Here is a 24,629-nt window from a genome sequence, read left to right as displayed (position 1 = left end):
TTGATTTAACTTGAATGTCAATATAGATAGATTTATTGTGTCTTATCTAGTTGCTGTATGATTATTCTTTAGCTTGGCAAATAATTTTATGTTAATTTTTAAACACTTAAATTGTGATAACTTCTTAATAATTGTCTAGTCTAGAACTTATCAGAATATATTCTATGCATTTAGGTTAGTGTAACTTAAATATGTCACATGTCTTTCATTATTATTCACTGTGATATTACTATATACTGTGATATAAAACGTTGTCTCCTATGTCATACAATATTATAACTAAAGGACCACAATGGAAATAAGGGTTTAATTGCAAACCCTTTATTGTGCAATCCTTAACGTATAATGTTGATTGGCATGGCTTTGTTTATACATGCAGGTTGTTTTTTATTACTTATTGTGTGTATATAACATGCTGCCATGTAAATCTATGCATTTTATGTTGAAATAAATCTATCTATCTATCTATCTATTTCCAAAATAGATACACAGCTACAGAACATACATAGAATTACAACTGTTTTGAAAAAAGGGTAGGACCTAAAGTTCTAACAAAATTATTGGTGGTCTTTCCCTGTTTTGTTATCTACATTGCATATATTCGTGACGATAGCGTGATTTTGTAAAGCTAAATTATACATGGTCAAGATAACATTTGTCTTAAGAAAGCAAAATACAAGTGCGCGAGTAAAATACGAAAGAAAATCATGGTTTGTAAAGCATTGGAAATAAAACATACAGTACAACTTTGAGATAGTGAAGTCCTGCACAGGAGAATAAACATAACTATATGCTGCAACAACATTATGAAAAACGCTTTGTCGTCTAAATAAATATCTGAACATTTTTAAATATGAAGCAGTTGGTGTCATTATCTACCATGTCATTACCAAAAAGCATTGTATTGCAATTTATTTGTTCAATTGCGTGTAGGGTTTTAAAAAGAGTAGTACGTTGTTCAGAAAAGCGTGGACAAATAAAAAAGAAATGATACACTGATTCAACTTCTCCACATACGCATAAAGGTGAAGGTTCTAAGTGATTGATGAACAAGTTCAATTTCAAATCGCTACAGTTATTCCTTAGTCGAGCATGTAAAATGGGCGATTTTCTATCACCAACATGAAAATATAAAGGAGTTTCGACATTTGGGAGAAATAATTGTTTCAATTTAATTTTGAATCTTGATAGAGAATCTAACAGTCTTATGTCGCGAGGTAAGTTGTTCCATAGGTCGATAGCCGACGGGATAAATGAACGTGAGTAAAGCTCCGTCCTTCAAGTAACGATTAGATAATCATTTGCGTTCCTCAGGTTCCTAGCAGACTGTTGAAAGACTGTTGCTGGTAGTAAATTTTGTAAGTAGTCTGGACATTAGCCATTGTGAATTTTGTACATATGTATTAGTTTTAGATACTTCCTACGCTCGGCTAAACTATGCCATTTGATTTCTGAATACAAGTTAGACAAAGAAACAGATTTTGTGACTATTCTTGCCGCTTCATTTTGTATTTTATTTAACATTTCTTTTTCGTAAAGCGCACATCCGTCCCAAACGACACATGCATACTCAAGTAGTGGTCGTAGATGGGAAATATAAATTTGATTTAATGTTTTTCTTGAGACCATGTATTTAATTTTTCGCATAATTCCAAGTATTTTTGATGACGATTTTACTATACTAGTGATATGCTCGTGCCATTTACCGTTTGAGCTGAGTGTAAGACCGAGGTGTTTGTGGTTTACTACAAAATTGACCGGTACATTTTTAAATAAAACATGTGGTTGGGGAACAGCATGGTGTGATGAAAACAACTAGCCACGGTTTTATGTGGATTCAAATCTACAAGTTTTGCCCAGTTACTTATAACTTGTAGGTCATGTTTCAGAACAATTTCAATGATATATATATTTGAGGTAGTACATGAGAGGGAAGTGTCATCGGCAAAAAGGCGGGCAGTACATTGAAGGTGCATGACTATGTCGTTTACGTAAACAAGAAAAAATAATGGGCCTAAAACAGATCTCTGTGGAACACCGGCATAAAGCTCTAACGTCTGAGATATTGATGAACCAACCACGACTTTTTGAGTGAGACTCCCTAGATAACTTTTTATCCAAATAAGTAAATTACCATCAAATCCATTTTGTTTAAGTTTGAAGAGTAGTCCTGTGTGCCAGACGCGGTCGAACGCTGTAGAAATATCACAGAAAACCATACATGTGAGTTTCTTTTCATGAATACCTTTCGTTATTTGGTCAAAAATGTCGATTAATTGAGCGACTGTGGAGTGACCTTTTAAGAAGCCCGACTTGTTGGAGTATATAAGTTTGTTAACAAGAAGGTAGTTGTATAAATGTTTATAAACTATCCTCTTCATCAGCTTGCCTACGCAACTTAACAATGAGATAAGACGGTAGTTGGAAGGATTATTCGGTTCCCCCCTTTTAAATAGAGGCATTACAATCGCTTCTTTCCATTGGGCGGGATATGTACTTTCGTTAAGTGATTTGTTAAAGAGGATACACAAAGGCTTAGTAATAGAATTGCACGTTTTCTTAATGACAATATGACTTATAAGGTCACTACCGACGGCTTTATTGGTTATTAAGCATTTAATAACATTTATAATTTCCGATTCTGATATGGACAGGTTATATAATTTTGCGCTAGAGATATCTGAGAATTGTGGAAAAAACCGGTTGAGTCATTCAACGACGCAATGGAGGCAAAGTATCTGTTTAAACAGTTTGACTTGTCAGTATCTGACAAATGTACAATAAGATTGCCTCCGAGTCCGTTGACTGTAAAGGTGGTATCGAATTCGGGTGAGAATTTGTTTTTATTAGTTGTTTTAGTGTTTTCCAATATTTTTTTGATTTGAAGTATTTAGTTCATCAAGAGATATTTCTAGGTTATAATAAAACTGTTCTTTCGCATGTTTTATCATGTTATTCACCTTATTTCGAAGTGTTTTTTTTAATTATTCTAGTTATTCCACTTATCGCCATCTGGATTTTAATGTGTAACCACGATGGCACTAACGGTATTCCGTAACAAATAGATCATAAGATGTGTAAGCGACCAACAACTGCAAACCAAATTGTTTCCAATTTAGACTTTAACTTAAGTTATTACGAAAAACCTAAATTTTCAACCTTTATTTTTAAAATCATGAGATACGCCGAATATATGCAAATTGTTAGTGCATTTCCCTGTAAAAATATACATGTGTGTATTTTCTATTATCAATATATATCTTATGACAACTTCGCACATTATCACACGAAGGTAATCATCTCGTTATGCTGTTTAAGGTGCGATTGTAAAACCAGATCGTTTAAGAAAACAATAGCTTGAAATAGATGAACCAGATTTTACCGAACCAGTTTCAAAACATTACTTTTTTTATTTCGAAACATACCCTTTGTGAGCCTCTTTGACGTCACATACTTTACTGCGCACGCGCAATCCATGTCCTTTAACGTGAATAGTGACCTCCATCATTGAAACTGAGCATTTGCCTAAAATGAAGTGGTTAATCGCAACGTTGGTTGGGGCTCTTGCCATTTTTTTGATTTTCGACACAGGTACGTTTCTTGTTTTCATTTACTGTCTGTTTTCATACTCAAAGCCGATTTGTAAAATATACTAGAATTCATTAGCACAGGCACCACCGTAAATGGATCTTGCCATTTTTCTTGGTCATAGACTCAGTTTGGCAATATGACAATTTTAAAAAAAAGATTGCCATCAATATTGTATGCATTATATTTCAGCGTTTTCGGTGCAAGATATGCATCTTTCGCTAACCTTTTCGCAAATTTGTAAAAACTGTGACGATTGTTAACAGCAAGTTGACATTTTGCAGCCTGTCAATTAACATTTATCAATGCCAAGTTGTGATCTTTTTGAACGTTTAATGTTGTTATTTAAACAAAAGTCTTGAATGTTACCCGTTTTGTACTGGGTGGGGTTGGAGACTAGACAGTAATATGTCATTCCATTTAAAACATTTACTAGCAAAATGTGTGTTTTGAAATATTCCAATTGGGAATTATGGGTCTTTTTAGCTCGGCTTTTCCGGAGAAAACCCGAGGTATTGTCATGGCCAGCTCATTGTGGTTTTCCGGACGTTCCTCCCCTCAAAGACGTTTCAACAACAACAAATAAACTGTTTTATTGAATGAATTTGTGGAATTTAAGGAAAATTTAATTAATAACTTTATGAATTAAAAAAAAGTCAATTTAAAGCAATTCATTAATAATAATTAATGCAGCGATAAACTATTTAAATATGTTTTTGTATGATAATGTGCTAATGTCATCTTATGAATGACTACCCCCCTTCAAAGATGTCACCTTATCTCATCAATGCTGATCAGGGACCTATACAAACTTTGTTTGTATAGGTCCCTGTGCTGATTAATGGGCCTGTATATTGCACCATAAGTACCCCTTTATACAATAGCTGTTATCTTGTAATATACACTTGCTAATCAAATTAACGCTTGTATATATAAGTGCCTGATATATTGTTTAATAGAAGGTGTGTGTTGTTACTTTATGTTAGCGAAAACATAACTTTCCTATTATTTGCCTGCTTTTTAAAATATTTTCATCCTTGAGTTTCCTTTAATTTTTAAAGAATATTTTTGAGAGGTAACACCTGAGTTCTACAAATCAATGTAAAATGTTCATACTAGCTTTATTTGGCCATTATAATTTAAATGTTACATAACAATTTTATTTACTCAAAATAAATATCCCAATTTGATATTTATTTAGTCAAAACAATTTGTGTTTCAGTAAAAATTTGAATATAGTTATTATTCTTCATTAAAAATCACAACTTATGGCTTATCTTCATTACGTAACTATTATTTGTAACATACTGCATGTATTCCACTTAAAATGATCATCAAAGAACATAAAAGGTGTGCTTTTACTCAATTTATTAATACATGTATAATAGTTATAAATGATTAAGTAACAAACTATTCCACTTAAAATGACTATCAAAGAACATCACAGCTGTGCTTTTACTCAATTTTTCAAGGATCTCAATTAATGAAAGAAAGAATTCAGCCACTTATAAAAACAATTATAGTTAGATCTATTTAATTGGTAAAATTTGTTTGAGGCTTCCCTAAAAACAACCATAAAAAATCACCCAGTCACTTTTACCAAAGACCTATAAAATGTATTCTCTGGACTCCACTTACATATTATTTTTTTTTAATTAATTATTAAGACACATAAAATGCACTGAATTTTAATAATAATTGATAGTTATTTTTCACGTATCCCGGCATGATTACAAATAACTACTTCTAATATACATTTTCATATAATGTGGACCTTTCACCCCCAAAATGGGGGGAAACGTCTGCCACCCCTCGTGTTGTCTGCCGGTTTCGTGCTAAAACTTGCACATTTTGCTCTAAAATCAAAGTGCTTCCACCTGCAACTTAGAAAATTCATATGTAGATACACCTTGATGAGTTATACACGCCACACCCATTTTTGGGTCACTAGGTCAAGGTCACTGTGACCTTTAAAAAAATATTCTGACAAGCTTTCATTATTAAAAACTGAACCCGCAGCCAAGTGTTGGCACATCTTCTCCATTTTCACCCATTTCTAATGACAGTTTATTAATAATAAGAAACCTTACACATCAACATGAGGAGTTATAAAATAGCTCTGTCACATTTCAGTTGTATATATTTTGCATGATCAGGTTTTCTTGTTCATTGTGTTTGTACTGTCATTATTTGTTTACTACGAGGAAGGCTTAAAACATTAAAAAGCAAAGTTTAAATAAGAATCCTAGAATTCCAACCACAAAATTCATGCTCTGTTTTAAAGTGGTAAATCATGTATGGATAGCTTTTCTTATTCCCAAAGGCAAGTTAATAGATAACCTGCTTGGGTCACAACAGGCATGTATGACAGTTTGACAATGCCTTTTATTACATATTCAATCCCCATTTACACAGTAATAGAACTACTGTTATTAAAATAGTTCCTATTGACTATGTGTCATCAACATGCCATGAAATGATTACTTTTTGAAGTTTGCACAACATGTTTATATATAATAAGAATACAAACTGAAAGTCTATTAATTAACCACTGACCCTTGTAAAGAACATATAGACAACATACCGGGTAATAACTGAATAATAATGACAATCATATAAAGCTAGACTACGTTGAAAGTATAAATAAATGCATATAATCTTAGAAGTTTAATTTCTTATCAATCAACATTTAAGACTACTTTTTAGCTCACCTGAGCGATAGCTCGGGGTGAGCTATTGTGATCACTCGGCGTCCGGCCGTCCGTCTGTAAACAATTTGTAAACATCTTCTTCTACTAAACCATTGAGCCAATTTCAACTAAATTTCATGTGGAGCATCCCTAGGTCATGGGACAAAAGAATTGTTAAAAAAAATATGATCACAAAAGTCATAACCAAGATGGCCGCCATGACCATATATGGTAAAAACCTTAAAAAATCTTCTTGTCAGAAACCGCTCATCAGATTTAAAAAAAAATTCACAGGGATGACCTTTGAAGGCTCCCCTGAAAAAGTTGTTCAAATTTGATTCGTCAAAAAACATGGCCGCAGGAGCTCGTTGAACTTTGCATGTTTATTCGTTTTTGCCTATTTTGTGAAAACTTTCAAAAATCTTCCACATTTTTTGTCCGATCCTTTCCAAATTTGCACAGTGTCTTTATATCAATGAGGACACGAACCCTACAAAAAATGAGCATTATTGGTCCATGAAGTACAGAATTACCTCCCCTTGAATTGAGAAAATGGTGTTTATGCAATAAAGTCCAAATTTTTCATCCAATTCTTTCCAAACTTGTAAGGATTTAGCATTGTTCAAACAAGGGAAACAACTACGGTTTATGCATGTTTTTTTATTACAGATTTGCCTCCCTTTAATTCATTCAAAATCTCATTTTACAGCAGAGATTCCAAATCTGACCTGTAAATGAGCCCCATATTTACTGCCAGTGCTAGGTTACCTTTTCCCATTTGATCATTCTTAAGTATTGGTCTTGTAATGCTGCTACTGCTTCTGCTACTGCTACTACTACTACTACTACTACTACTACTACTACTACTACTACTACTACTACTACTACTACTACTTCTACTACTACTACTACTACTACTACTACTACTACTACTACTTCTACTACTACTACTAGTACTACTACTACCACCACCACCACCGCCACCACGTCTACTATTACTACTTCTACTACTACTGCCACTACTCAGGGCTTTTTTTCCTGACTTTGTGAAGCGGCCCTGGCCCCCTTACTTTGTGAAAAAATGAGTCGCGAACTTTTCAAAATTGTGAAAAAATGAGTTGCAATCTTTTCAAAATTGTGACAAATTGAGTCGCGAACTTTTCAAAATTGTGAAAAATTGAGTCGCGAACTTCTTAAAATTGTGAAAAACCGAGTCGTGAAATTATTAAAATTGTGAAAAACGGCCCATTTTGTAAAAATTCATGGCCATGTTAGGTTTGTGAATTGTCCTTTTCAAAATTGTGAAATGTCCTTCCACGGCCACTCATAAATAAGGAAAAAAAGCCCTGCTACTACTACTACTTTTACCACTACTACTACTACTACTACTACCACTACTTCTACTACTACTACTACTACTACTACTACTAAGTCTACTACTTCTACTTCTACTACTTCTACTACTACTACTACTACTACTACTTCTACTACTACTACTACAACTACTATTACTACTACTACTACACCACCACCACCACCACCATTCACAGTGTCAAAAAACGTATTCACACAATGGCTGCTACTGCAACGTATAGCCCATATAGGGGGGCATGCATGTTTTACAAACAGCCCTTGTTTCTATGGGATTTTAACCACAACTGTTCATGTTTATCTCCGACACATATTTTTAGGTCACCTGTCATGAAGTGACACGGTGAGCTTATGTGATCGTGTGATGTCCAGCGTCTGTTGTGCGTGCCTGCGTGTGTCCGTGCGTCCGTCCGTCAACAATTTGTTTGTGTAGACAGTAGAGGTCACAGTTTGCATCCAATCTTGATGAAATTTGGTCAAAATGTTTATCTTGATGAAATCCGGTTTGGGATTGTATTTGGGGCATCTGGGGTCAAAAACAAGGTCACTAGGTCAAATAATAGAACAACCTTCTGTAGACAATAGAGGTCACAGTTTTCATCCAATCTTTATGAAATTTGGTCAGAATGTTTATCTTGATGAAATCTGGGTTGGGATTTTATTTGGGTCATCTGGGGTCAAAAACTAGGTCACTAGGTCAAATAATAGAAAAACCTTGTGTAGACATTAGAGATCACAGTTTTCATCCAACCTTTATGAAATTTGGTCAGAATTCTTGATGAAATCTGGGTGGGATTGTATTTGGGTCATCTGGGGTAAAAATCTAGGTCAAATAAATAGAAAAACCTTGTGTTGGCAATAGAGGTCAAAGTTTTCATCCAATATTTATGAACTGTGGTCAGAATGTTTATCTTGATGAAATCTGGATTGGGATTGTATTTGGGTCATCTAGAGTCAGGAACTAGGTCACTAGGTCAAATCATAGAAAAACATTGTGTAGACAATAGAGGTCATAGTTTTCATCTGATCTTAATGAGTCAGGTGAGCGATTCAGGGCCATCATGGCCCTCTTGTTTCAATTATTTGGTGCCATAACATTGGGAGAGGTCGTAAAAAATCCCACGTTAAATGAATATATCATCTTGATTGACTCAATAACCACTATGAAATAAATATGATGTTAAAATATAAACATTCAAAATAATAATACACTCACAGATTTGCTGAAAAGTATAACAAATTTGTTCCCCAACCTAAAGCACAGTAATAAATAAATTGTTATCATCCAGGAAACAGAAAAATATTATCTTTCTTCTTCATTTGTTCCAGCTGCCTCAATAAAATGCTACCAGTGCAACTCCTACTTCCAAAAGACATGTGCCGACTGGTTTGACAACAGAACTTACAATCTGGATCAGTGTCAGGATGGAGTGAAAATGTGCAGGAAAATTGTACAAGAAGGTATAAACTAGCATTTATTCTTTTAAACCAATGCTTCTTACGTAAATTAATGCAAGAATCGGTTCAGACTTTAATGTCAAACATGAACAATTACCAAAAACTTTCTTCTTACAGTACTGGTAAGTCTCAATGTGCACTGTGCAGCATGGCTGCTTTTGACAGAGTAAGTTAATCATGAGGGTATGACATTTAACTAATGAATTCATCTGAGCTATTGTACTGAATACATGTAGTTAATGTTTATCTTGCTTTATTTTAATGATTAAGTCGACTTGAGGAAACACTCAAACTGCATTTTTTCCTATGCTTCACAAGTTGTATATGGAGCAACATATATGTGCTTGTGACCTTAAGGTCAGACAGTGATCACAATGAAGCTGTCAAGTTTTCACTTCTTTACTCTAGTTGTATCTAGCTGGTTAAGGTAGTACATCATGAAGTTGCCTTGTGTCAATAACAGTGGTTGGGTTTATGGGGGGCTCAGTGTGTTTATGCCAGTGAATTTATAATGGTTGTTACTTTATTTGTATCAGCCAAGTTTAGACAGATACTTCAGAGCTTGCCAGTGCAGAACAAATCTTGTCTGAATTTAAAGACTTGGTGACAGTATACTTGAATTAATTAACTCCTCATTAAATTATCATCATGATTGCATTTGCGAAGTAAATGCATAGGCCATGTTAAAGGATTTTTTTTTAAATCAAAGTATAATTATTGAAACTTTGTATTTGACTTTAACAAACATGATAGGTCTATTTGCCAAACATTAACTTCAGCAGAATTTATCATACATGTACTATGCACAAAACATGATATTTTCTTTGTCAGGTTTGATAACAACTTGAGTTTCACTATAATAAATTTCAATATTTCGAAGTAGATTTTTCATCCCGTGTATTCAAAAGTCTTACAGACACAGTGTTTACTGAGTCTTCTAAAAGGTTTAATATCTTTCTATGTGACACAATGCATTTGTACCTTCTTGATCTGTTCAGAACTTAAGTTATGGCATAAGTTATAAAAGTTGCGATCTTACACAAACAGGGCTTAATACCTGCATTACGTGTTCTCCCAGATAAGCCTTAACCCTTTGCATGCTGGGAAATTTGATGTCTGCTAAAATGTTGTCTGCTGAATTTCTAAAATGAGCATTTTCTTCGATTATTTTTCTAAGACCACTATCAGAATAGCAAACAGTTTGGATCCTGATGAGACACCACGTTTTGTGGCGTCTCATCTGGATCCAAAGTGTTTGCAAAGGTCTTCAAAATCCGGTTCAAAGGGTTAATAGCAGTCGGCACAGGCTAATCAGGGACACCACTTCCTGCCAAGATTGTATTCTCATTTAGAAGAGAAAATGTCGTTCCTGATAGGGTGTCTGGACGACAAGGCATGCAAGATGTATTACAACCATCAGAGCACGGCTCAATCTTATTCTATATACAAGGGAAGAGTATAGTTGACCTTGAAAGAGGGGTATAGCATTTTCCTCCCTGGAGGTTGTTCTTAAATCACATTCTCATACATCAGTGTCGTGAGTGACATAATGTTCTTAGTGTACCTTGTTTTACCGTTCAAAACCTTTGTACAAAGACTTCATTCCAGACTGTATGTCAGTAATTGTAACCTGAAAAATCTGCTCTGCTTGCAGTATACTACAATGATGAATGGAACACCCGGTACATCCGACAGTGCGCCCCGACCGGAGAGGTAGGGGCCGACGCAGGTCGCCAATGCCAGGAAAGGACAGGCACTTACAAGGTCAAGATGCGTTATTGCCACTGCGACAACCAGGATGGCTGCAACGGAGCCGGGTCCGTCAACATTCCCATTGTCATGATGGTCCTGCCAGCGCTTACAGCAATTTTTAAGAAATTGTAACCTCAGTGATTCTCTTTAGTGATATATTTAGAGATTTTTTTGATTTTTTGGACTTTTTTTGGCATAAGGCATAAATCTTTTAAATTGAAATCAAAAACTAACGTTATGCAAAAAAATGGCTGATTTTTTTCTTCAGATTTTTGCTGATGATATTGGTTTGAGAAAAAATATAGACATTGTTTAATAATATACTTTATTGTCAAATAGCTCTTTTCATTTTTTGTAATGCAATAACAAAAAATACTTAATAATTTGTTCACATTCCCAAATTCATTTTGTTGCGCTGTTGTGATATTTCAATATCTTTAACTTTGCTGTAAAGTAACATCATGTAACAAGAGTTATAAAACTAAAACAATAGACTCTTGTCAAAAGTAGTTAGCAAGGTGCTCTGTCTTGACACCACTAATGTTTGTTGAAGAAATGACACGAGATAAGATCCTCTTATAAATTACTTGTCAAGCGCTGTGGTGAGTTTAAGTGTCATGCCTGTCAAAAATCATGAGAAAAAGAAAGAGCTTAGGTGCAAGAACAATGTAAATGCTCACAGACCAACCTTCCTTTTGTATTCCTTATAAAAAAGTTTACTTTTGTTAACATCTTCTTAAAATTATGATATCCTTTCCAAAAAAAGAAATAAATGAAGACGAATCTTAATGAAAAGTGAAAAGCAAGCCAAGATTTATTCAGGAAATGAAACACGGTTTGTGAATGTGTGTGCAATATTGAAGTGTGACTGTGAACTGTGTGAATGTTGTGCAGCAAGCTGCAGTGCGGACAGAATGCTGTGCGATATTTTGTCGGAATGGGAATTAGTATGCCTGATATTATGTTCAATGCTTTGTAACAACCATGATGACTTGCATCCAGTTTTTTGTTTGTTGTGCTTATTATGTCTGCTCATATGTCGCTCTTAATTGAATTAGTCATGCATTAAATGCATATTTGTGTTTGTCACAAACACAATTTATTATTTATAACGTGCACATGCAAAAAAAATTGCGTGCAAGTCATTGTGGTGATGTATTGTTAAATAAATATGTGATTTGTTTTCAGCAATTTTCGTCCATTATATTTTTAATTTTTAACTGCTTTGATATATGGAGGTCAAGAATAATCATCAATTAATTGTTATAAAGATAATTAAAAAGCACTTGATGTCTATATACATTCCTGTTTATACCATACAAATACAATTGATGTAAACAAATTAATAAAAATAAAGAACACAAAATGTATAACATAGATAAAATCATGGGTTGTAATTTTGATGTAAATAATGTATAGTTTGTTTTTATACTGTTTATCATTTTCATAGATTTTAGTATATTTACGAATGAAACACCACCTCACCAAAAATGATACAATGCAAATACCATCTTCTTAATGTTAAACACAATTTTTAGTCTAATAAACATTGTATCATTATTTGTTCTCTTTGTTTGCTCTCTAGTTTTAATAGACTTACTCCAGAATTAACTAGATTTGCGGTAAACAAGACACTAATCCGGGACTTTTAACCGAGTTGGCCAATTTAAACTCTTCAAAATCGATACGGATGGCTATTATTACCTGAATAAAACTCCCACTTGTCCATAAAGTGGGTAAACGTTCTTTGTGGCCATCAATATGTTGGGTTCTACCAAACTGCATAGTTGGAGAGATCTTGGTTTTATTATTACTTGAGTAAAAAGGGACATTAATTGCATTTAAGTCACACTTCTCCATTAACTTTGTTTTATGTGCCACTGGATCTTTATGTCGAAACTTGCAAATATTTTGGTCATTATGGTTTCCGATAAAAGACTACTAAGTACTTTGGTCATAACATTTTCAATAACGGCATGCACGTCTCGTTTTAATGATCAATGGCGGATATAAAATCCTCCAGTCAAATATAAGTAACCAAGTTGAACGCTTGTAGTCTAACAATTTTCCGGTAATCATAATCTTTAAAAAAAAATGCCAAGGACTTATATTTGCAGAATAAAGTGCAATTTATTCAGGATTGTGAACGGATGAAGTATCAAGTTGTGCATTGTTGTAAAATTAATTGAAAATGAAAAGTTCAAAGATGACGGTGAAGGAGATTCGATGTGCAATTGGGTTTGGTTTTTGTACAAGTCGGTAACCATGTAAGCAACGTGCATACCAGTAATATGAATTAAAAGAAATACAACTTTAGGCTTAACTGCAGTTCTGTCTTAATTGTTTTATTATGATTGGTATATAATTCAATGGAGGAAGCATAATTAGAAAAAATCCGTTCCACAAGCCATACGTGCTTTGACTTGCATATTCTGTGATATTTTTAGCATACAACTCCCGTGTATGCAATTATTTGCAATTAATTAGCAAAAGACCCAAATATCAAGAGGCCCAAAGATGCTCGCCTCAGATCACCAAGGATCATAACTTAACCTGAGCAGGTAGTGTCCACAAGGCTTCACAAACGACTCAGTCATAGCATTATCCACGCCTTTGAACGTGTTTTATTACATGAAAAGGGCGCTTTATAAATCAGGTTTATAATAATAATAATTATTATCCAAGACACCAGGCAGCCATGTCTTTAACAAACCAAAAGCATCTTCGTAATCGGACAAAATATGACCCTTAATTTGATTTTCTTCGCAAGCTAGGCGATTAGTGGGTAAAATACCATAACTTCTACGGTGTTCAAATGGTTTTTCTGTAGGCACACACGGGAAAATTCCTAGCTCCATGGCGGAAATATCTATTCAATGGACAGGATCCACATTTCACATATCTCACCCGTCGGACAAAATCAATAGAAAAGGTTAAACAAGTTTCTAGACTTTTCAGATGCTTTTTTATCTTTAATTTGACCTTGTTTTTTACTCATCATTAGAAACTCTGAGATGCACTTCAGACAATCGTTATCCAGTTTTTTACTGGACCGAGAAATAATAGGGACAAGTTTCATGTAGATATGGGCAATACATGCGGCCTCTGCAGTTTTAACAGGCAATTATGAACGGCAGACAATGAAGGGCGCACAAAAGCTCTCCATGAGAACGTTGTGCTAAGGTGCGTAAACATATATAGTATGATACGTTGTCTTAGATCACAACAGGGACCTAAACAAACGCTTGCAGGTCACACATATAATTAAGTTATCAGTGCCTGTCAAAATACTAGATCTATATTTTTAGAAGATACATATATGTTAAAAATATGTAATGCATATAGTTAATTATGCAATATATTAATGCCTTTATTTCTTGTTCATTATGTTTTGACAGAAACATATATGATTCGCGTGTAGATCACCATATAATACGCGTATACCGGTAGATCTTATTGTTCAAATTTTCAATAAACACAGTTGGATATTTTTATTACAATTGCTTATTTAAATCTCAACAAAAGTGCTTCTTACATCGACCTCGGTAAGAAGTGTCTTATTACTATGTTTATTAACATTTTTACAGCATGCAACTGGGCAGCTCCAGATTTTATAGTGAAAGTAAGACAGTCTTTCAATGCCCTGCAAGGGGCCTCTTCGCCTGTTTCGGTCTAATGATTTTCGCAAGGCATTTTTTACCTGTGCACCGGTGGGTTGTCGCCGCGGTCACGTGACACAGGTAAACTATGCAAATTAACTCAGGTGTGCTTTCAACGCAGCGCCACCAAGGTAAACTATCAACGACATCCGCCAAAATGGCGAAATTAGAATTCCTGGCAGTTTTGCTAGGATTATTCCTCTCTTTTCATGAAGGTAAGCCAATTATTTCGTGAGAGGAAGAAATAAATCAATATGAACACAGTGGCACAATCACCCGTTAACTATCAATTTCAAATGATAAAAAATACCTTTGTGTTTGTTATAATATTAGTCACAAAATTGTCAACAACAAAAACCGGAAATGAAAGTTATTTCGCCTGAACATTTTGATTTTTATATCAGATATAAATGGCTTTTTAAAGAAACTTAACGGTCATGTTAATGACAAACGAAGCTCTATATTAGTATTACTTCTAGTATTAGCAATATTCTGGTTCAACTGCACATTAAAAATAATATTTTCATAAAGATTAAAAAAATCATTATGTACCAAAATTGTAAATTTTGCTTGTTACTGACTGTGGTTTATTATACAATTTTGGGGAAAGATGACTGGGTACTTCAGATGGGGAATTTAAAGGCGAAGACTGCATTTGAATTTTTAAGATAAGCATGATTACGTGTTTATAATATATTCCATTTTGTTATTCAAAAATATTCAGAGAATTTACAAAAATGCTAATTTATATGCCAGCGATTTACTCTTTTTTTATAAAGTTCCAGAAAACGGCACTCTCCCGATTCTAGGGAAAAATTACAACTTTCCAAATCACTGTCAAAAAATTCCCATTTGATGGTTTGTTAGTTTTTTAGAAATAAAATGCAACATTTAGTTAGTTTTTCTATGAAGCTTTATGGCCTGAACGCCTAAGTTAATATAATATTGACAGCTTGACAACATTTAGTTATCAATTTTAAAGTATTTGGGAGCAAAAAAACGAATACACCAATTTCTCAATCTGAAGACCCAAATTTTTCCAATTTCATGATCATAATCACGTATCCCACTTGGACAAAAAAAGATGATATGCTCAAACTTGGTTTGATAATAAAAGGTGTTATGGTTTACAAAAATGAACCAGTGATAAGCAGTCACATGAAACTGTAATGAGTTTGTGATTTTGATCATTGACAGGTTCAGCCATTCAGTGTTATCAGTGTGATAGCCAAGAGAATTCTGACCTATGCCCACAAGAAACCCCCTTCGACACCACCATCAACGCCATGGTAGATTGTAACAGCTTTGAGGCCAACACACCGGGCCAGTTCTGTGTGAAAATCTACCAAGAAAGCGCCGGCTGTGTGTATATCAATCTCAGTGGTTGATTTTCTGATAATATTGTGAATTAGACGTCTTTCGGCTCATAAAGCACCCCAAATTAATACGTGTTTTAATCTTTGTCTTAAATGCTAAGGTGGAGTGTGTTACAAATGTATTTTCTTGACTGTGTTATCTGAGATACAGTGATTGTGCACTCAATCTATTGGCTGATCTTAATTTCAAATGTCAACTACCTTTTTGCATTATGCGACTTAATCCTTTGACGATTGCAAATACTTTTGATTTTAAATAAGCACTTTATTGAAGAACTGTAGTGGAATCCTTTCATTAATATTCATTCAAATCAGTACACATTCTTGGACAGGAATCAATCCACTTTATTTGTCTTGTTCTGAGAAAATTGGGCTTAATGCATGTGCGAAAAGTGTCGTCCCAGATTAGCCTGTGCAGTCCGCACAGGCTTATCAGGAATGACACTGCGCTTTATGGTATTTTTCGTTTAAAAGAAGTCCCTTCTTACAGAAAATCTTGTTTTGGCTGAAAGTGTCATCCCTGATTAGCCTCTGCGGACTGCACATGCTAATCTGGGACGACACATTACGTACATGCATTATGCCCAGTTTTCTCAGAACGCAGCTCATATATTCTACCGTTGACAAAACACAAACAATCATAATTCTGACAAAACTCATGGCTGCCATTATATTTCTTTTTTAACAATCATCTACACATTAAGGTCATTCAACTAAGTTATAAAACTGTAAGAGATTTAGCTTGATAATTTCTGTAATTAAAGAATAGTTGAAAACACAATTTGCTGACTTTATATTAAATAGTGAAAATACAGACAAAGGGCCATAATTCTGCAACATCTGGTCACAGCCAAATTCTTTTGTTTACGATCATCTACAAATTAAGTTGATTTTACTATTAAAGAATTCATGAATTTAAGAGGAGTTTGAAACACATGCTTCAGGCCTTGTTTTAACATATAAATGCAAATCTTAATGCCTCCAACTCCCAAGTGGCATGCAATGCAAGCACAAGTTATCCCCTTTAAAATGATTTTCATTCATTAAGACTTACACTTTTACAAAACATTCTCATAAGAAAACAATCATGCATGCTTATAATTTTATGAATGTGCACAGATGGTTCGTGGATCAAGATTACCCGTCGCTGTGCCTCGCAGACAGATCAAGGTATTGCCTGGGGTTGCCGGTGGTCCTGGGATAATGTTGGCGTATTCCGAAACACATGCTACTGCCAGCACGACGCATGTAACTCAGCGGGCAGCGTGTCGTTAAATGTGATGCTTGTGGCGCTGCTGGGCAGTGTCAGTATTGCACTGAAGAAATGGTTGTGAAGTCATGTAATGATTGTGTGAGTGCTATATGAATATTGTGTGAGTGCTGTATGAATATTGTGTGAGTGCTATATGAATGTGACTTTTGAGTGAATGTTTAGTGTTTAAGTATTGGAACCAATAAGAAAACTAGTGAATGTTTACTGTTCTGTTTTGATACTTAATTTGCGTTACTGTACAAGTTTTGCAGATTTTTGCCTGTAATCAGTGTGTAGGAATCAGACTTGAGATTTTTGATTTGTTAACCATATCACTTTTTTCACTTATAAGTTGGGATAACCTATGTTGCTTCTGAAGAGAAAATGATTTCATAAACATTTATAATTGTAATTTTGTTGTCATTATGCAAGCAAAATATAGGTTTTTTAAAGCCTTTTGCTTAAAAATCTATCTTAAAGATTGTATACATCCTTTGAAAAATTATTTTCTGAAATGAAATCCATTTCAATGGTACTGTATGTGATAGTATAACAGAGGCATTTAAGTGTAATTGTTACAAGAGAGTGTGTTGTTTGAATAAATATTGATTGAATATTTTTGTAACCTGTTTTTGGTTATGATGGTATCACCACCAACATATCAAATACATATCAAGACCTGTAAATAAACTGTAGAATAGGTGTATATATGTACATAACATATACATTATGCACATTATTTTTTGTATAATCAATCACATTATATGAATATTCTTATTGTTTTAAACGTTTCATTATTGTTCACAATTAATAAGTACCACTACCATTCAATAAATATAGTGAATTTATCATTTAATAGACAAGGATATATAATTTTGAGCATTGCAAAAATTTAATAATGCATATCATGGCCTTTTAATGTTAGTTTGTTGGGTCCATACTTTTATAGAATCGTCTTACATTTGTATCTGGAAAAACAGATTGACATTCCAATTTTATTAATGTATAATTTTTAATGAATTCATTGTATGTATCCTATCATGTATATATTGTCATTATTTTTATAAGAAATAACACTTAATAAATTTACAATTGAAATATTACTTATCATGTTTTTACTTTTATTATGAATATTTTAAGACAATTATTCCCCCCTTTGAGGAAACAGGGATCAATTATTACAAAAGACCTGTTTGTGGGTCAGTCCATTTATCGATCCGTCCTTAGACTTTTTGATTTTATCACGATATATAAAGAGCACTCTGACGTAAGATCATGCTTACTATTTTGATCTTTACTTGTGAAGAAAGAAATACACATTGCTAGGTTGATTTTTAGTTCACCAGGTTATAGGTCACCGGCACTTGTAATTTGAAATAAGTTTATTAATGAAATTACAATAATTCTTATACCTATGATCATTTCAATCTGTATGTTTGATACTTGGGAGTTGAAAGGACACCTATTGATATTTAAGTCATAGAGCTTAGCTATAAATTTGTTTCTTCGCAATATAGTGAAAACGCTGTGATGCAGCGCCATGAGATACACGTGCATGCCAAATATCAAGTTGCGATCTTCAATAGTGCAAAAGTTATGGCCAATGATTAAGTTTTCGGACCGATGCACAGACTGACGGCTCAACTGCTATATGCCACCCTACCGGTGGCATAAAAAAAGGGAAAAAAAACACTAAAGGGTATTGAGGTCCACAGGTTACGCAGTATCAAAAATGTATTTTACAATTGTTCATACATAACCAAAATCACTACTGCATAACAAACACAAGTAGGTAGTTGTATGATTTTATTACATCATGATTAACAAACACAAAAATATATACAGTCTCATAAAATAGCATTTTGAAAGTTGGCATCACTGCTTAATTAATTAATATGTTAATTTGTAACACACCTTGTTAAGTGGAATCAGTTAGGATTAATACTCGAAGTTTGAAGGGTATATTCACGTGTTTCAAACTAAGCTTGACCCTGTATATGTTAATAGTATTTCTAAATAGGCAACATGTTTGTAAAACATGTACAAATATACGAACAAAACTGAGGACAGCATCATCAAGACTTCAGAGTCCTGTTAGTAAATGTTTTCCATACAAAAAAATGTGCAAGCTTGTTACAAAATGTTCAACATAACACGAGGCTTCATTGCCAAATGCCAACAAGGCAACACAGGTCGTAATACTAGAAAACATAATTTAAATACAAGAGCTGGTCAAAATAATTTTTGTGTAAAAACTGTATGAACAGATTAAACAAAAAGCCTCACTTAATAAGGAAAAAGAATAGCCACTGATATGTATTGATATTTTAGTTGGCAACTATGTTTGGCACTACCTAATGATAAAGATTACTAGAAAAAATGCAAATTAAGTGAAATAACTTACTTTGATAACTGTTTATAATATTATTTTAGGACAAACATTACAATTGTTAATTAAGTCAAGGTCACGATTGTAAAATGATGCAAAAGGATACTTTAATAACGTTACAAAATATATTTTCACATGGAATTAGTGATACCAAATATAATATACCGGTAATGTTGTAGGAAACAAAACAAGTGTAAAGTAGCAATATCACAGAACCACGTGTGAAAACACATCACTCACAACAATATTATAATAGTACTTTGGCATGTAAAACAAATGCAAAACAAATGATAGACATTGTAAACAAATATGCAAAAAGGCATCATAATACACACACAGTTTTGATAGTACCGGGCAATATCAAAACTGTTGATTTAAAAACATATTCAAACTAATTGAAGCTGTATCAAACAATCATCAATCCTACAATATGCTCAAATGTAATCAAGTCTTGTTCATGCGAGACGCTTTATGCGAAAATGGTTCTTATGCGATAATGCGGAAGTCTGGTCTGGAGCTACGATGTCACTTGTAAAGACAAGCTAGGTAAATGGTCTCAATAGTGGACAGGGTGGGTTGTAGCCTTAATGCACAGCTGCCCAAGTTGGGCTGAGCTGGCTGCATATGGCATAAGACCCATTTTTGCATGTTGTGGTTCATATAATGCCAGGTATTGCCTTACATCTTATCATGTTGACTTTTGATACAATTTGAACATTGCAGTTGGTTAATTTATACAAAAGGGACATTTTGTTCAGAATAAAACTGGCAAAACCCTACAAGAACAAAAATGTTTTCAAAATTGTTTATCATACTTTCTCACAAACGTCTGACATTAAATTATATATATATATATAGAAAGGCACTCAAAGTTAAAGGTCAATTAAATATACTCAAAATGCTCACATTTACATAAAAACAAGTTGTTAAATTAAACCAATACATAGTGATTTACTGATTAAAGATGTTTAAAGATGAGGTAAACAAATGATTAAAATTGTCAAACATGATAACAACATGTTTCTTAGGAAAAAAAGGAAAGCAATACACGTTTGTTCCATTAATAATCACAGAACAAGTAAAGTGGCTACAATTTATTGAAAAAAAAATGGACGGATATAAAGCATTCCTTAACAAGTTATTGAAAACAGGCACATCGCAGAAAATTATTACAAAATAATGTACACCTCTTAGTTTAAGTATGTTAAACACATTCAATTAGTAGTTCAAACCGTATGTTAATATAATGCAAAAGTAAAAGTATCCAAACTATATCATTTTTTTTATGTGGGTAAAACCTCTTTTTAAATACTTTCATCGCGTCACAACACTTAATCGCACAAAAAAAGATTTCTTCCTGAATACAAAAGTCACAAAATAACAATGTATTTTGCCTCGCAGTTAATTCCATACAAACTAAAGCAATTAATACAAATTAGCAAGTTATTCCTTGTCAGAAAACAAAAAATTGTCACAAAAGTCACATTTTATAAATGTCTTTAAAAAAAAAAAAAACATACTCCAAAAAAAGAAGAGTTGAGAAAATGGGAGATTTTTGTTCATTTCTTAAATCCTTTATTCCTAAAAAGAAAACAACAAATGGTCACAAAAATCGCATTATACAAATATCTAGAAAAAAGTATAAACCCATTAGAAAAAAGCGGGGGATTTTTGTATCGTTCATTTCTCTAATCGTCAAGCTGGCATAGAGCCGCCACACCTCTATTGATCCAATGGGACTGCGGCTTACTGGACGGGATCTCTATGTAGAGGACAAAGTTGGTGGAATGTCCTGTAGTTGACAAGACCCCACGACGGGCTGTTGTCTTGTAGACAGGGCACTTGTAGATCGGGTTCTCCTTGAACTTTGACATCTCATTTGGACGGAACCAGATCACTGGCAACGAATCAAACAGGATCTTTGACAGGGACTCCCCAATGAATTTACGCTCGCGGTCCCAGCGTGCACCTTCCAAGAACAAGCCCTGAAACAAAGTAATTTGATAAAATGTAAACCTATTTATTTTAGCTTGATGGCATTGAAGGCCTTAGGCTTATCAAAAAGCTCTAGAGTCTGCCTCCTGAGTAGAACCAGTACTTTGTGTGCTTTGAGAGAGATCTTAAGAAGTCTCCCACAATAGGGATCATATGCATGACCTTCGGGTCGCTAGGAGGACACCATATCCACAACACTAAGGCGACCTAAAATTATATACTGGGAAACATAACAGTGCAATTAGCATAACATAAAATGTATCTATAGGAAATGGATAGACTCAAATACTAAGTTAGTAATTGAAACCAAGTCTGCAACATAACAACACAAGCAATGCCCAAGGCAATCCAAGTTCAATTTGGGGCTTTAAAAATTATGATGATCGTTTTCATGCGAAAGTCATCTGAATTAAATTTGTGTGTATTACCTAAATAGTTATTTGCATCAGGTAAGATTTGTATAATATGTAATCAAATTCTGCCTCGTATATATTAATTGTCTCCAAGAACTTGTTAGTTGAAATGTATTCAAAATAATCGTTTTTTTCGTTGGCAAAGTAATGTTATTTTGGAAATGCGATCAGCATACAATTACATGTATTCATAATCAATTATCCATGGTAAGTTATAGAACATAGTTGTATAGTTAAATCAATTTATTTTAGTCATATTAGTCATATTACCTTAGACAATGAGAATGGTGGAGGAAACAATGCTTTACAACTGAGGGATTTGTAGTACTGCTTATGTATTAATGGTAGGAATTGCAGGGGAAATTGAAAGACGCTATTGAACATAACAAAAGTTCACAGTACAAAGTCCTCAAGAGGCTTGGTATAACATACACGTAAGATTAGAAACGGGCAATAACGCTTACATAGCATAAAGCCCCGTCTTCTGGTTTCTTTAATCCGTCCCTTTCGTCTCCCATGATTTCAAACTCGAAGCCAATGGTGTCAATAGGAATGGTGTACCTTCTGGCATAGTTCTGAGCCACACCTGAGGAAAAAAAACAACCAAACATGCAAACAAATTCTAAATAGCTTGTGGGCCACAGATAATATAAAATAATTTCTCTTATTGTTATTAAACTACTCATTTAATAACGTGCGGATAAAACAGCCAAAACATCCTTCAGATACACTACAATGTCATTCAGATTTTCAATTTGGTACCATAATTGCCACTGCATTTAAGTTCAGGCAGTGTTTTTTGTCCCCCATTATGGGAATGGGGCAGGATCCCTTAGGATTGGGAAAAATCGCTGCATTTTGACCAAAATTGGGAAATTTGTGTTGTTGTTTTTTGCTAGCAAATGCTTCGAAAATGAGAATGAAAGTGTTTTAAATATTAAATTTAATTAAGTGTAACTTATAGAGCTGGAACGGAGATAAACTAATTGTTGATCTAAATAATTGTTTTTATATGTCCAATTGAGAATTGTTAGGTCCCATTTGGGAATTTATTCATTTTTTCTTTCCAATGGAAATGGGGCCAGATTCCGGCCCCAATTTTGAAAAAAAAAACAATGTCAGGAAATATGATCATCCTCCACATTAGAATATGCTATCTTTTTCCAGATCACATATGCAAAGTTAGCATTTTACATATTCAAAAACAAAATTGAACTTTACTTCAGGCATGGATCACTTAAGATCTATCGGCGACCAGATTACCGGTATTAGCCCAATTTAAAAACATAAAAATTAAAAACCATTCAATGTTCTATGCTTGTTAAAATAGGTTGTTTAACTAATGCATCAAACACACAAAAGTGAAACAGATACCACAGCTTTACACTGGATATTCAACATTAATTAAGCAATAGTTCAGGAAAATGATCGTGCTTCCAATCCTGCGTGAGAATCTGAGTTTGAAAAATTTACTTCCTGACAATCAAGAGTTTTAACACAATACTTTCTGACAATCTTAGTTTGAATTCAATACTGCCTGACAATCTAGGTTTGATTTCAATACTTCTTAACAATCTAGGTTTGAATTCAATACTGCCTGACAATCTAGGTTTGAATTCAATACTGCCTGACAATCTAGGTTTGAATTCAATACAGCCTGACAATCTAGGTTTGAATTCAATACTGCCTGACAATCTAGGTTTGAATTCAATACTGCCTGACAATCTAGGTTTGAATTCAATACTGCCTGACAATCTAGGTTTGAATTCAACACTGCCTGACAATCTAGGTTTGAATTCAATACTGAATGGCAATCTAGGTTTGAATTCAATACTGCCTGACAATCTAGGTTTGAATTCAATACTGAATGACAATCTAGGGTTGAATTCAATACTGCCTGACAATCTAGGTTTGAATTCAATACTGCCTGACAATCTAGATTTGCATTTAATACTGCCTGACAATCTAGGGTTGAATTCAATACTGCCTGACAATCTAGGGTTGAATTCAATACTGAATGAAAATCTAGGTTTGAATTCAATACTGCCTGACAATCTAGGTTTGAATTCAATACTGCCTGACAATCTAGGTTTGAATTCAAAACTGCCTTACAATCTAGGTTTAAATTCAATACTGCCTGACAATCTAGGTTTGAATTCAATACTGCCTGACAATCTAGGTTTGAATTCAACACTGCCTGACAATCTACGTTTGAATTCAATACTGAATGGCAATCTAGGTTTGAATTCAATACTGCCTGACAATCTAGGTTTGAATTCAATACTGAATGACAATCTAGGGTTGAATTCAATACTGCCTGACAATCTAGGTTTGAATTCAATACTGCCTGACAATCAAGATTTGAATTCAATACTGCCTTACAATCTAGGTTTGAATTCAATACTGCCTGACAATCTAGGGTTGAATTCAATACTGAATGACAATCTAGGTTTGAATTCAATACTGCCTTACAATCTAGGTTTGAATTCAATACTGCCTGACAATCTAGGTTTGATTTCAAAACTGCCTTACAATCTAGGTTTGAATTCAATGCTGCCTGCCAATCTAGGTTTGAATTCAAAACTGCCTTACAATCTAGGTTTGAAATCAATATTGCCTGACAATCTAGGTTTGAATTCAATACTGCCTTACAATCTACGTTTGAATTCAATACTGCCTGACAATC

At 33.9% G+C, this 24,629-nt stretch overlaps 3 protein-coding genes across 8 annotated transcripts in view; 2 read left to right on the top strand and 1 right to left on the bottom strand.

Moving 5' to 3' along the window:
* The first annotated feature begins 3,429 nt into the window (after positions 1-3,429).
* On the top strand, positions 3,430-12,419 carry LOC127867447 (uncharacterized). Its single transcript, XM_052408603.1, has 3 exons — positions 3,430-3,591; positions 8,979-9,110; positions 10,762-12,419. The coding sequence occupies exons 1-3, from the start codon at positions 3,531-3,533 to the stop codon at positions 10,989-10,991; spliced, it is 423 nt and encodes a 140-aa protein (XP_052264563.1). The 5' UTR covers positions 3,430-3,530; the 3' UTR covers positions 10,992-12,419.
* A 2,158-nt stretch (positions 12,420-14,577) lies between these two features.
* LOC127867446 (uncharacterized) lies at positions 14,578-18,249 on the top strand. Its single transcript, XM_052408602.1, has 3 exons — positions 14,578-14,733; positions 15,716-15,880; positions 17,014-18,249. The coding sequence occupies exons 1-3, from the start codon at positions 14,607-14,609 to the stop codon at positions 17,226-17,228; spliced, it is 507 nt and encodes a 168-aa protein (XP_052264562.1). The 5' UTR covers positions 14,578-14,606; the 3' UTR covers positions 17,229-18,249.
* A 2,366-nt stretch (positions 18,250-20,615) lies between these two features.
* Positions 20,616-24,629, bottom strand: part of LOC127867445 (dynein axonemal heavy chain 3-like) — a 129,252-nt gene continuing 125,238 nt past the window's right edge. For all 6 annotated transcript variants that reach the window (XM_052408596.1, XM_052408595.1, XM_052408597.1 and 3 more), the window contains 2 exons: positions 22,408-22,529; positions 20,616-21,520 (listed from right to left, as the gene is read on the bottom strand). In XM_052408596.1, the coding sequence (XP_052264556.1) occupies positions 21,224-21,520; positions 22,408-22,529 (419 nt within the window). In that variant the 3' untranslated portion in view covers positions 20,616-21,223. The remainder of the gene's footprint in view (positions 21,521-22,407; positions 22,530-24,629) is intronic.

The sequence above is a fragment of the Dreissena polymorpha genome, chromosome 2 (assembly GCF_020536995.1).
Source record: "Dreissena polymorpha isolate Duluth1 chromosome 2, UMN_Dpol_1.0, whole genome shotgun sequence".
NCBI classification, from domain to species: domain Eukaryota; kingdom Metazoa; phylum Mollusca; class Bivalvia; order Myida; family Dreissenidae; genus Dreissena; species Dreissena polymorpha.
This window is presented reverse-complemented; position numbering and strand designations above follow the sequence as displayed.